The sequence below is a fragment of the Lithobates pipiens genome, unplaced genomic scaffold (assembly GCF_037356315.1).
Source record: "Lithobates pipiens isolate NorthernLeopardFrog02 unplaced genomic scaffold, aLitPip1_a1.2 Scaffold_13, whole genome shotgun sequence".
Classification (NCBI taxonomy): Eukaryota; Metazoa; Chordata; class Amphibia; order Anura; family Ranidae; genus Lithobates; species Lithobates pipiens.
The window spans coordinates 354,590,628-354,603,500 of record NW_027507718.1 but is presented as its reverse complement, the minus strand read 5'-3'; the positions used below and the strand labels follow the sequence as shown (position 1 = coordinate 354,603,500).

Below are 12,873 nucleotides of genomic sequence, written 5' to 3'. Positions count from 1 at the left end.
TGATAAGTGATTTTGAACATGGGGCAGAGTCTCCTTTCGTTAACACATCACAGTGCTCTGTATTAAACAAACATCAAGAAGATATACATATATAGAGCGAAATGCAGACGCTTTGTGTAAATATTAAAAACAAATATAATACATGAAAAGAGCGTCTGTGGCACAAGACAGATGTTTAGTGCCATCTGTTTGCCAGGGTTGTAGGGGTCGAGGCCTGATTCTGTGTGTAGTAAGGGGGGCGAGCTTGTCCAGGGTGGAGGACAGGGAATTATTGTAGATGGAAGTGGCTTGGTTGGGGCTGGACAGGGGAGAGATTTTGTCTTAGAGGGGGTCAGTAGCAGAATAGAGGAGAGAAGAGGTGAAGTTGTGAAAATTTCTACGGGTGATGGTTAGGCAATTGGAGGTAAAGGTGGTGGAAGACAGGGAGAGAGAGAAACTAAATAAGGTGATGGTCAGAGAGAGGAAAAGGATTGTTTGAGAAGTTGCATGGAGTGCATAGGTAGGAGAATACAAGGTCAAGGGTGTTGCCATCAGAGTGAGTAAAAGCCTGTACCCATTGCTTCATGTCAAATTAAGAGGTTAGACTAAGATGTTTAGAAGTAGCAGGGCTGTTTGTATTAGCAGGGATGTTGAAATCACAGAGAAGGATTGTGGGCATTTCCAAAGAGAGAAAGTAGGGTAGCCAGGCAGAAAACTCATCAAGGAAAGTTGATAATGGTCCAGGGGGGTGGTAGATCACAGCAATTCTTAGGGAAGTTGGAGAGAATGGACGTATACAGTGAGCTTCAAATGATGAGAGGGAAAGAGAGGGAGGGGAGGGAATAACCTGGTAGGTGCATTGGGGGTATAGGAGGAATCCCACTCCACCTCCATTGTGTCCATTAGGCCTAGGGGAGTGGGTCCAGTGAAGGCCAACCTGGGAGAGGGAAGCAGGTGAATGGGTGTCAGATTCGTGAGGGCAGGTTTTCGGTGAGAGCAAGTAGATTAAAGGAATTTGTGACAAAGAGGTCATGAACAATGGCGAGTTTGTTGCAGACAGAGTGAGTGTTCCAGAGGGCGAAAGAGAGAGGGAGGCTGGCGTTGGGAAAAAGAGGAATGGAGACTAAATTGCATAGATTGTGACTACTGCCTGAGGGTGTAGGGTGATGGTGATGGGTGTGTTGGGTACAGTTAAAAAAGGGAGGCCCAGGGTTTGGGGAAATATCTCCAGCGGTTAGGAGAAGCAGAAAGGCATGGGAGGTAATATGAGAATACAATTTGTATGAGGGGACATGCTTCAGTATCTTGGGGGGTTTGTTAGCAAGTGGGCTTAGAGTTAGAAAGAGGTGATGAGTGCAGAAGTAGGAAGAGGGGAGAAGTGGGGGTGATATGTACAGATTATGGGGTGGAGAAGAGGGGTGAAGAAAAGTGAGTTTGAGGAGAGAGGCTGCAATTGTGAAAAGGAGGAGAGTTAAAGAGTGCATGTTTCAGAGAGGAAGGTGAGATCATTTGAAAATGAGTTCACCTGCAGTCTGCTGTGGTTAGCTTTGTGAAAATCGCTGAAGTGCAAGAGCATATATATATATATATATATATATATATATATATACATATATATATATATATATATATATATATATATATATATATATATATATATATATATATATATATATATATATATATATATATATATATATATATATATATGAACATAGTAAGGCAAAATATGGATGAAAAAAGCAGATAGTATAATTAGGAACATTTATGCCGCGTACACGCGAGCGGACTGTATGGCGTACTTAGTCCGTCATACAATCCGACGGACAGTCCGTCATACTTTCCACTGAACGGACTTGACCACACACGGATACACGAACAGTCCCTCGAAAGCTTGCGCGATGACGTGTACAGCACGTACGACGGGACTAGAAATAGGAAGTCCAATACACAGCAAAGCACTCTTCCGCCGTGTAAATCCTTTCTGGGCATGCGCTATTCTTAGTCCGTCCAACTAGCACACTGACGACCGTATTGTCCGCTGAAACCAAAGTATGATGGACAGAATTACGGAAATTCAGAAATACTTAGTACGCCAGACTGCACGCTGAAAAAGTCCGCTGAAGCCCACACACGAGCGGACTGTCCGCTGAAATGTGTTTCGACTGACTAAGTACGCCATACAGTCCGCCCGTGTGTACGCGGCATTAGAGACCTTCTTTACTGTGAAGTGCTATGATAGCGCTATAGCTATAGTATTGCTAGCCCCTTGTAGCATGTGGAATAAACCAGTTCCAAATGGAAATTGTACACATGAATAACTCTGTGAGGGTGGTGTAGGTAGACCTAACCTACCTCAGCACCATGGGAGGGTATACGAATTGGGTCATCTGTCGGTCTTGAAAACTTATGGATATAACATATTATAATGAGTGAAGCCACTAAACAGAGGATTTAGCTGTGCAATGCTTATCCCAATAGTGGGAACAGACAGTCTCTCTGTAGAGGGATATAGTAGCCAGGTGTGATGGTAGGGTATAGTACACTCAGAAATGCTGGGCTACAAAGGGTCTGAGATGAGACATTAGTGCTTAAAGCCTACCTAGTGATCTCTCTGATGGTGTTGCTGTCTCTCTCTCCTGTTCCTTTTGACAGTCCATGGTTTGATATGTGAATCTTCACAGTGCCATCCAGCCAATACATATAGAGTGGAGCTATGTAGTATCCTATAGTGTGTGGCAGATGCGGCATGCGGCATGCGGCAGCGTTACTGCTCCTGGTGTATGTTCTCAAAGGGGCAGAGATGAACGCCTGTGCTTTGCGGCCAATCTGCAATTGGACACTCGTTCTGATGCTGACTGATGACCTCAGAGTGAGGTGCTGTTCTCAACATAGTCATCCACAAATATGGCACACCTACAATGCCTGGTCAGATCACTGCAGGGCTGCAGTAGCCCTTATCCAGGTGTGTGCAATTGGTTATCACTCCCTGGCACAGATATATACAGAGCTTCAGCCACTCAGTCAGTCTCTGCTCTACCTTGCCAGACACCACCAGCCACATCTCCATCATTTTTGACTCCAACTTTAACTGCTTGCCGACTGCCTCCTGTACATTTACATTGGCATAATGGCATGGCTGGGCAAAGTAACGTACATACATTTTACTTTAAATTTCCCACCGCACACTCGTCTGCCGCAAGCTCTGTGACGGGGGCTCGGCGGACCTGTGGACTCGTTCTCCGCTGTGTGCCCACGATCGTGTCACGGAGCTGAAGAACGGTGAGATACAGATGTAAAAACAGCATCTCCCTGTTTTGCCTAGTGACAGGACACTAATCGTCTGATCCCTCTCATCGAGAGCAGCGATCAGTGTCTTGTCACTGCTATCCCATCCCCCAGACAGTTAGAATCACTCCCTAGGACACACTTAACCCCTCCCACCATAATGTTGCAGTCACAATAAAAATCGCTGATCACTGCCATTACTAGTAAAAAATATATATATATATTAATAAAAATGCCATAAAACTATCCCCTATTTTGTAGAAGCTATAACTTTTGCTATAACTTTTGCGCAAACCAATCAATAAATGATTATTGTAATTTTTTTACCAAAAATATGTCAAAGTATAGGCCTAAACTGAGGAAAAATATGTTTTTTTATATTTTTTGGGGGATATTTATTATAGCAAAAAGTGAAAAATAATGTGTTTTTTTCAAAATTGATCGCTCTTTGTTTGTTTATAGGGCAAAAAAATTAAAAATGCAGATCAAATACCACCAAAATAAAGCTCTATTTGTAGGGAAAAAAGGACAATTTTGTTTGGGAGCCACGCCGCACGCACGCACAATTGTCAGTTAAAGCGACGGTGTGCCGAATCTCAAAAATTGCTCTGGTCTTTGGCCAGCCAAATGGTCCGGGGGGCTTAAGTGGTTAAGGCAAATTATATACAATATGTAGGCATTTTTCTTTTGCCTTTTGACCTTTACATTTTCTTCTCATTTATTATACCGCAAGATATATAGCAGTTCTGGGTACAATCTATTAAGTTAACTTTTCCCTATGTGATCATTTCCAGGTCCATAAGGTACATCCAGATATCTCGCTGATGGATACAACCATCTCTAACCCTTGATGTTCTGGATGGTTTAATAACTTTTGATACACACTCTCTATCAACCAGACCTTCATTAAGGCGAAAGTACTATTCTACCTCTCCTCTATAGCTACGGTCTATATAGATATGTGTTGAAGCCTGCTGTCTTAGTAATGCTGCATACACACAATCAGACTATCCGGCGGACTTAGTCCGACGGACAATCAGACTATCCGGCGGAATTAGTCCGGCGGACAATCTGCCGGACTTTGCAGCAGATGTCCACCGGACTTTCCGAACGAGCGGACTTGCCCACACGTGCCCAGACTTTTTCGGCAGACTAGGTCTGCCGGACAATCCGCCGGACTATGGCGGGGGTCCGCTGGACTTTTGAAATGAATGGACTTGCCCACACACGGAGTATAGTCCGTTTATTTTGAACGTGGCTCCAGGTAGACGGGACTAGCGCAGGAAGATGTCACCACCTCCATAGGTGAGATTGATACCCCATGAGCCCCATCACCTGGTATGGATTTAAAGGGGAACCCCTATACCAAAAGGACGGCTTGGTGGTCCCCCCAAAGTCCATAGCAGACCCTTATCTGATAACGCAGCCCGGACTGTCAGAAAAGGGGGTGGGGACGAGTGAGCGCTCCCCCTCCAGAGCCGTAACAGGCCACGTGTCCTCAACATGGGTGGGTGCTTTGGGGAAGGGGAGCGCCCTGCGCCCCCCCACCCCAAAGTACCTTGTCCCCATGTTGATGAAGACAAGGGCCTCTTACCGACAACCCTGGCCGTTGGTTGTCAGGGTCTGCGGGCGGGGGGCTTATCAGAATCTGGGAGCCCCCTTTAATAAGGGGCCCCTAGATTCTGGCCCCCACCCTATGTGAATGAGTATGGGGTACGATGTACCCCTACCCATTCACCTGGGGGAAGAAGTGTTAACAAAAAACACAACAGAGGTTTTTAAAATACTTTATTAGACAGCTCCAGGGGGTCTTCTTCCGTCTTTGGGGGTCTTCTCGCCAGACACCTCTGTGACGAACGCTGGTGTCAGATCCCTGCCCTCCTCGCTAACTGGCGACAAAGGACCGGCCAACCTAACACCACGCTGTCACTTACGTAACAATGCCACACTCAGCTGCACCCAGCACAAAGATTTTCCAGCTTGCGGGACCACAATCTAGGTGCAGGCAGCCTGAGAGCGATTGTCACTGGGCTAATTACACAATTAACCCTTTAACTGCCACCACCCCCGTTTAAAAGACAGAGCCGGGGGGACTCGTAATTTAAGCAACACCAATTAGAATAAGCGCCTGCAACACACACTGCCACCACAGACAGGTCTGCTCAGCGCCTTACTCTATCACAGTAGCGCCCTTTTAAGAGACAGGTTCGTTTATAGTTTGCATCAAGAGCTTTAAAGACAAGGTTAACACTTTTCAACATAAGGATTTATTATGAAAAGGTCAAGGTTGGTGCGAATAAAACATTTACAGAAAAAGGATGTTTCAAAAAATAAAGACAATATACAGCCACAAAGAAATAAGGTAGAATTGGGAAGGAAGTATACTTGCAGTTAATGTCCAAGGGTTGATCAGAGTTCAATCGATAAGCAAAGGTAATCGGTTCTCAACTTGGCAGATGTTCTTTCTTGGATGGTAAAAAGGAGAACTGACTATTGCCTTGGCCTCTCCTCTTTTCTGTCAAATCAAAGGGGGTGTTGACAGCGACCAGTGACCAATCGTCTGGTCATCTTGTTTAGGGGTTGGTTGCTGGGAGGTGTCTACACTCATGACCCTGTCCCAGGTACACTTTATAATACATATTCATATCTCTGCCTCTCTATTGTTTATAGACTGCAGATATCCATTTTAGTGATCAGCAGGATATTTGCTTCAAAACGAGTCCACACATGACAGGTTTGCCATTTCAGGGTTAACTAGGAGGAGTAAGGGGTCCCAGGGGCTTCCCATATGACCTGACATAGGGGTGTTTGGACTTGAAATGTTAGAAATTATCAGAGGAAACTAAATATATCCATATTATGGCTGTGCTATGAGGGCTTTGAAAGTTATAAAAAATGGTAAAGTTTTCAACACTTTACTAATCTTTTTTCAGCCTGTGGTTGGAAGTATTTACGACGGGTATCTGTTGTTTCTCTGCCTGGAGAAAGTGACAGTTTTACGACAGGCCGGAATATCTTGCCAGGCCACTTGAGCCTTGTTTATTGTCCTATCCTGGTTGTGCTTTCTCTGCTAAGATAACCTTTCGTCCCTTTGAAGATTTTAAGAGCTTTTGGAATTCCTAAGACAAGGGAGGGGGGAGTTTTTACAGATGCAAGTTTATTCTACGGTCAGCCAAACTGTCATGGCTGCTTTCCACACAAAATGGCAACTAGTTATAATATATCCTGGCTCAGACGTGATATCGTTACACCTCCCTCCTTAGGTGGTTGCATGGGAGGGAACTACAATTTCCCTCCTGACGCAACCGACTCTTGCAGGCTCGGCTTGTCGCGACAGCCCATCAGCATTGCCATGGGTGCTGCCTTTCTTATGCTGGATGGTGAAATCGTATTGCTGAAGAATTAAGCTCCACCGAAGTAGTTTGCCATTCTCCCCAGCCACACGATTTAGCCAGCTCAAGGGATTGTGATCTGTGATCACAGTGAAGTGCCGTCCATAAAGGTACGTTTGTAACTTCTGGAGAGCCCACACGATCGCAAGACACTCCTTTTCAATCGTGGCGTATGCTACTTCCCTGGGAAGCAGCTTTCGGCTCAGGTAGAGGATGGGATGCTCCTCTCCGGCATCATCCACCTGGCTCAGGACTGCACCCAATCCATAGGCAGAGGCATCAGTCTGCACTAGGAAACGGCGGGTGAAGTCTGGAGCCTGTAGCACAGGAGCGCGGGCCAGCGCCTCTTTCAAGGCCTGAAATGCCTGCTCACATTCTGGTGTCCAAGACACCACCTTGGGCAGTTTCTTTTTGGTTAGGTCAGTCAAAGGTTTAGCCAGGCTACTATAGTTACATACAAACTTCCTATAGTAGCCAGCGGTCCCCAAGAAAGACATAACCTGCTTTTTGGTTTGGGGGGTAGGCCATGCCAGGATGGCATCAACCTTCCCGGTCTCGGGTTTCAGGGTGCCCCCTCCTACCCGGTGTCCCAAGTACTGCACATTGGTCATGGCAATCTGACACTTACTGGGTTTGACGGTCAGATTGGCAGCTGTCAGTTGGTCCAGGACCTGTGACAGGTGCACCAGGTGTTCTTCCCAGGTAGGGCTAAACACGGCGATGTCATCCAGGTAGGCTACTGCAAAGGTTTCCAGCCCCTCCAGTAAGTCATTCATGACTCTCTGGAAGGTAGCTGGGGCGTTCTTCATCCCAAACGGCATGACGGTAAATTCAAACAAGCCGAATGGGGTGATAAAAGCCGACTTTTCTCGAGCCTCAGGGGCCAAAGGAATTTGCCAATACCCCCTGCTCAGATCCATGATGGTGATATAGTGGGCAGCCGCCAGCCTGTCTAACAACTCATCAATCCGAGGCATGGGGTAGGCATCTGCAGTGGTGATGGCATTCAGTTTCCGGTAGTCCACACAGAACCTGGTCGTCTGGTCCTTTTTGGGGACCAAGACTACTGGGGACGCCCAGGCACTGTGGGACTTCTGAATCACCCCCAGCTGTAGCATTTCCTCCACCTCCCTTTTCATGTCAGCCAGCACCTCCAGGGAGACGCGATAGGCTGACTGTTTAATGGGAGGATGTACCCCAGTGTCCACCTGGTGGACAGCGAGATGCGTCCTCCCAGGTTTTCCCGTAAACCTGCTACCATGCACTGCAAGCACTTGCTTCAGTCCAGGTACCTGGTTGGGGGTAAGATTGGAGTTTATCAGGAGTTCTGAGTCTACCTCCCTGGTGTCAGCTAGCAGGTCTAGAAGTGGATCAGCCTCCTCAGGCTCTGGCCTGCTGCAGACGGGCATGACATAGGCCGTGCGTTCATGATGGGCTTTGATCATGTTCACATGAATGGCCTTCTGCCGTCTACTCCCTTCTCCCAACCTGACCAAGTAGGTGACATCATTCAGACGCTGGGTGATGGTGTACGGGCCTTCCCATGCTGCTTGGAGTTTGTTCTGCCGCAGGGGAAGCAGAACATACACCTTCTGACCAATGTCATAGGTCCGCTCCCTAGCATTACGGTCATACCACTCTTTCTGCCTGGTCTGGGCCTGGGTCATATTTTCCCGCACAATTTCCACCAGCGTCTCCATTTTATCCCTGAATTTTAGGACGTAATCCACAACAGAGACCTCTGGGTCGGCAATCTTGCCCTCCCAGGTCTCACGGATTAGGTCCAGGGGCCCTCTTACCCTCCTTCCATACAGAAGTTCAAATGGCGAAAAGCCTGTGGACTCCTGAGGCACCTCTCTGTAAGCAAACAGCAGATGAGGCAGATACCGTTCCCAGTCCTTGCCCTGGGAGTGCACAAAGGTTAGCAACATTTGTTTCAAGGTGCCATTGAAGCGCTCGCACAAGCCGTTTGTTTGTGGGTGATAAGGACTGGCCATGATATGCGTCATCTGTATTTGCTGACAGAGAGCTTGCATCAAGTCAGACACAAACTGAGGGCCTTGATCGCTAATGAGCTCGGCTGGGAATCCCACTCTTGTGAAGATTCCCAGCAGAGCATCAGCGACCTTGTCTGTCCGGAGGCAGGAGAGAGCCACCGCCTCTGGATAACGTGTGGCATAGTCGACAACTGTAAGGATATAACGTTTGCCTGAACTGCTAGGGATGGCCAAAGGCCCAACGATATCCACTGCCACCCTCTTAAAAGGTTCATCAATCACAGGCAAAGGTTTTAGTGGAGCCTTGTGGACATCCCCTACCTTGCCAACTCGCTGGCAGGTAACACAGGACCGACAGTAGTCAGCTATGTCAGCAAGCATCCTGGGCCAATAAAAGTTATGTACCAACCGCCCTCGGGTCGTAGTGATCCCCAAGTGCCCTGCGAGGGGAATCTCATGGGCTACTTTTAGCAGTGGTCCCCTAAATTGACTGGGTACCACCAGCTGTCTGTCACCTATGTCAGCCTCATTCCCCTCTGCAGGCAAATTTTCTCTATACAGTTTCCCTTTGTCCCAGTAGACCTTTTGTTTGTCATTCTTTGCAGGGGGGCGATCAGCTAGACTTCTGAGCTGTGCTAGTGTTTGGTCTGTCTGCAGTGCTGTTTCAAAGGCGGGACCACAACTCTCAGCCAGCAGTCCTGTGGCAAACGAGGACGGCTGCTGAGGCTCAACAGAGGTGGAGTCCACTGGGTCAGAACAGGGAGAGGGCCCCGAGACCTCCTCCTGCTGTTCTGCGATCAGTGCCTGCACCTCGGCTGCCTTTGCAGCACTGCGAGTGACCACTAAGACTGGCAATACATCATCATCATCATCATCATTATCGTCATCATTGTCATCATCATCACATTTAACCTTTATCAGTTCAGCAACATTGGAACATACATCAGGTACCTTCACTAGCAAGGGGATCTCCTCTCCTGTCTCTGAAGGAGGACCTTGCACTTCAACTCCACCCTCCCCCTCCCTCTGTCCATCCACAGGTTGCCCAGATATTACCCCAACATCTGTAAACAGTACCTTGGTAGGTCCAGAAGGTTCCGTGGGAGCATCCTGGGTGCTCTTAGCAGGGGCATAGTAAGAAACAAGGGTACCTAAATCAGAACCCAACAACACAGCAGTGGGGATCTCCTCAGAGACACCCACCTCTCTCATCCCACTTCCGGCACCCCAATCCAGGAAAACATAGGCACGAGGTACATGGGAACAGGTTCCCCCAACTCCAGTCAGGGAAAGGTACTTCTCTGGGATGATGTCTGTTTCTTCTATCACCTCTGGTCTGACCAAAGTGACTTCGGCTCCAGTGTCACGAAAGCCTGTTACAGTTCGTTGGCCTACAATGACTGGCTGCAAGTTGGCATTGGTTCCTGGAGGTTTTCCACCGACGAGCAGCACAGCAGAAGGGTTGCTGGCCGGATGGCCAGGGATTGTCGTCTTCTTCTGCTCAGGGCACTGTGTCCGGAGATGTCCGCCTTTCCCACAGTTATAGCATTTGCGGTTGTCAGTCACAAAGGCTTTGGCTCCAGGAGCTGCAGGTTCCGGCCGCTGAGGAACTTGGTTGGTAGGTAGAGGAGGGGTTGCCAGGTGTGATTTCCCTCCTTTCCAGCCATTTGGAGGAGCCTTGCGATGGTCAGATACCCGAGAGTGGATATAGGTATCTGCCAGTTCTGCTGCTGCTTTGGCAGAGGTTGGCTTTCGCTCCAGCACAAACTGTCTGACGTCTGTAGGACAGATATGCAAAAGTTGATCTTCAATCATAAGATCTTCCAAGGACTCAAAAGAATCGGCTTTCAAGCCTTTAGTCCACTGCCGGAATGTGGTGCGTAAGCGACTTACCACATCCAGGTATGAGTCCCCAGGCCCCTTTTGCAAGGACCTAAAACGCTTCCGGTACACTTCCGGGGTTAGCTGAAACTTTTGGATGATTGCAGCCTTTAGGGCCTCATAATCACCTCCTTGCTCTTCTGACAGTTCTACATAAGCATCCAGGGCCTTGCCTCGTAGCCCTGGCGTCAGGTACCGGGCCCATTGTGCTGGGGGCAGATGGTACTGACGGCAAGTTTTTTCAAACGACAGTAGATACACGTCAATGTCACTGTCCTTTTCCATAACTGGAAATTTGGCTGCCGGGGTCACTGGCAGAGAGTCATCCCTGTGCTCTAGGGATCCGAGGTTCTGAACCTGTCGCTGCTGCTGGAGCCTAGCCATCTCCAGTTCGTGCCGACGATCAGCCTCTCTCTCAGACCGGCGTTCCGCAGCCTCTCTCTCAGCCCTGCGTTCCTCTCTCTCAGCCTGGCGCTCGAGAAACTGCAGGTACGCCACAGGATCCGTCTCCCTGAGGTGTTGTAGTGTTTCCTGCATTTGAGGACAGTCTATTCTGGTTCCAGGCAATCTGATGCTGGCCTGCTCTGGCGATGACTTGGAGGTAACAATCCGTGGTAGTCCAGTGTCAGTCTCTGCATGCCCATCTGGTGAGGCCGCCTCTGAACCACTGGGCTCTGGAGTAGCGGAAACCCTTTCTGGTCCAGTTTCCCCCAGGTTCTGGTCTGCACGGATATCAAACTCATGTAGGGCATGTATCAAGCCATCACGGTTTTTGCCACCGACATCAATTCCTCTTTCTGTGCACTCAGCAGTCAGTTCATTTTTGCTCATCTTTTTATATGCTGATACCCCAGACATGTTGCAAGCAGAAAAGATAGAACAGAAAGCAGAGATAGGAAGAAGATGTAGAAAGGAGCTGTTGCTGTATATCTCTTTTTAAAAAACGTAAACAAAAAATAATGTGCACCAGCTTGTCTCTAAGGACTGTTTCCACAAAGGTTACACTCCTTCAGTGCAGAGCTAATTCCTAACAATGCACTGAATGCTCTTAATGCGAAACTATCCCGCTACGCTGCCAGCCAATATGTGACGAACGCTGGTGTCAGATCCCTGCCCTCCTCGCTAACTGGCGACAAAGGACCGGCCAACCTAACACCACGCTGTCACTTACGTAACAATGCCACACTCAGCTGCACCCAGCACAAAGATTTTCCAGCTTGCGGGACCACAATCTAGGTGCAGGCAGCCTGAGAGCGATTGTCACTGGGCTAATTACACAATTAACCCTTTAACTGCCACCACCCCCGTTTAAAAGACAGAGCCGGGGGGACTCGTAATTTAAGCAACACCAATTAGAATAAGCGCCTGCAACACACACTGCCACCACAGACAGGTCTGCTCAGCGCCTTACTCTATCACAGTAGCGCCCTTTTAAGAGACAGGTTCGTTTATAGTTTGCATCAAGAGCTTTAAAGACAAGGTTAACACTTTTCAACATAAGGATTTATTATGAAAAGGTCAAGGTTGGTGCGAATAAAACATTTACAGAAAAAGGATGTTTCAAAAAATAAAGACAATATACAGCCACAAAGAAATAAGGTAGAATTGGGAAGGAAGTATACTTGCAGTTAATGTCCAAGGGTTGATCAGAGTTCAATCGATAAGCAAAGGTAATCGGTTCTCAACTTGGCAGATGTTCTTTCTTGGATGGTAAAAAGGAGAACTGACTATTGCCTTGGCCTCTCCTCTTTTCTGTCAAATCAAAGGGGGTGTTGACAGCGACCAGTGACCAATCGTCTGGTCATCTTGTTTAGGGGTTGGTTGCTGGGAGGTGTCTACACTCATGACCCTGTCCCAGGTACACTTTATAATACATATTCATATCTCTGCCTCTCTATTGTTTATAGACTGCAGATATCCATTTTAGTGATCAGCAGGATATTTGCTTCAAAACGAGTCCACACATGACAGGTTTGCCATTTCAGGGTTAACTAGGAGGAGTAAGGGGTCCCAGGGGCTTCCCATATGACCTGACATAGGGGTGTTTGGACTTGAAATGTTAGAAATTATCAGAGGAAACTAAATATATCCATATTATGGCTGTGCTATGAGGGCTTTGAAAGTTATAAAAAATGGTAAAGTTTTCAACACTTTACTAATCTTTTTCCAGCCTGTGGTTGGAAGTATTTACGACGGGTATCTGTTGTTTCTCTGCCTGGAGAAAGTGACAGTTTTACGACAGGCCGGAATATCTTGCCAGGCCACTTGAGCCTTGTTTATTGTCCTATCCTGGTTGTGCTTTCTCTGCTAAGATAACCTTTCGTCCCTTTGAAGAT

General features: G+C 47.6%; 1 protein-coding gene across 1 annotated transcript in view; it reads right to left on the bottom strand.

The window, feature by feature from the left end:
- The window catches only part of LOC143975892 (uncharacterized), a 33,480-nt gene extending 20,992 nt beyond the window's left edge, over nt 1-12,488 (bottom strand). Inside the window, exons 1-2 of the mRNA XM_077478440.1 lie at nt 9,062-12,488; nt 7,241-8,563 (exon numbers count right to left, since the gene is read on the bottom strand). Coding sequence (XP_077334566.1) covers nt 7,241-8,563; nt 9,062-11,395 — 3,657 coding nt within the window. The 5' untranslated portion in view covers nt 11,396-12,488. The remainder of the gene's footprint in view (nt 1-7,240; nt 8,564-9,061) is intronic.
- Between the last annotated feature and the right edge of the window lie 385 nt (nt 12,489-12,873).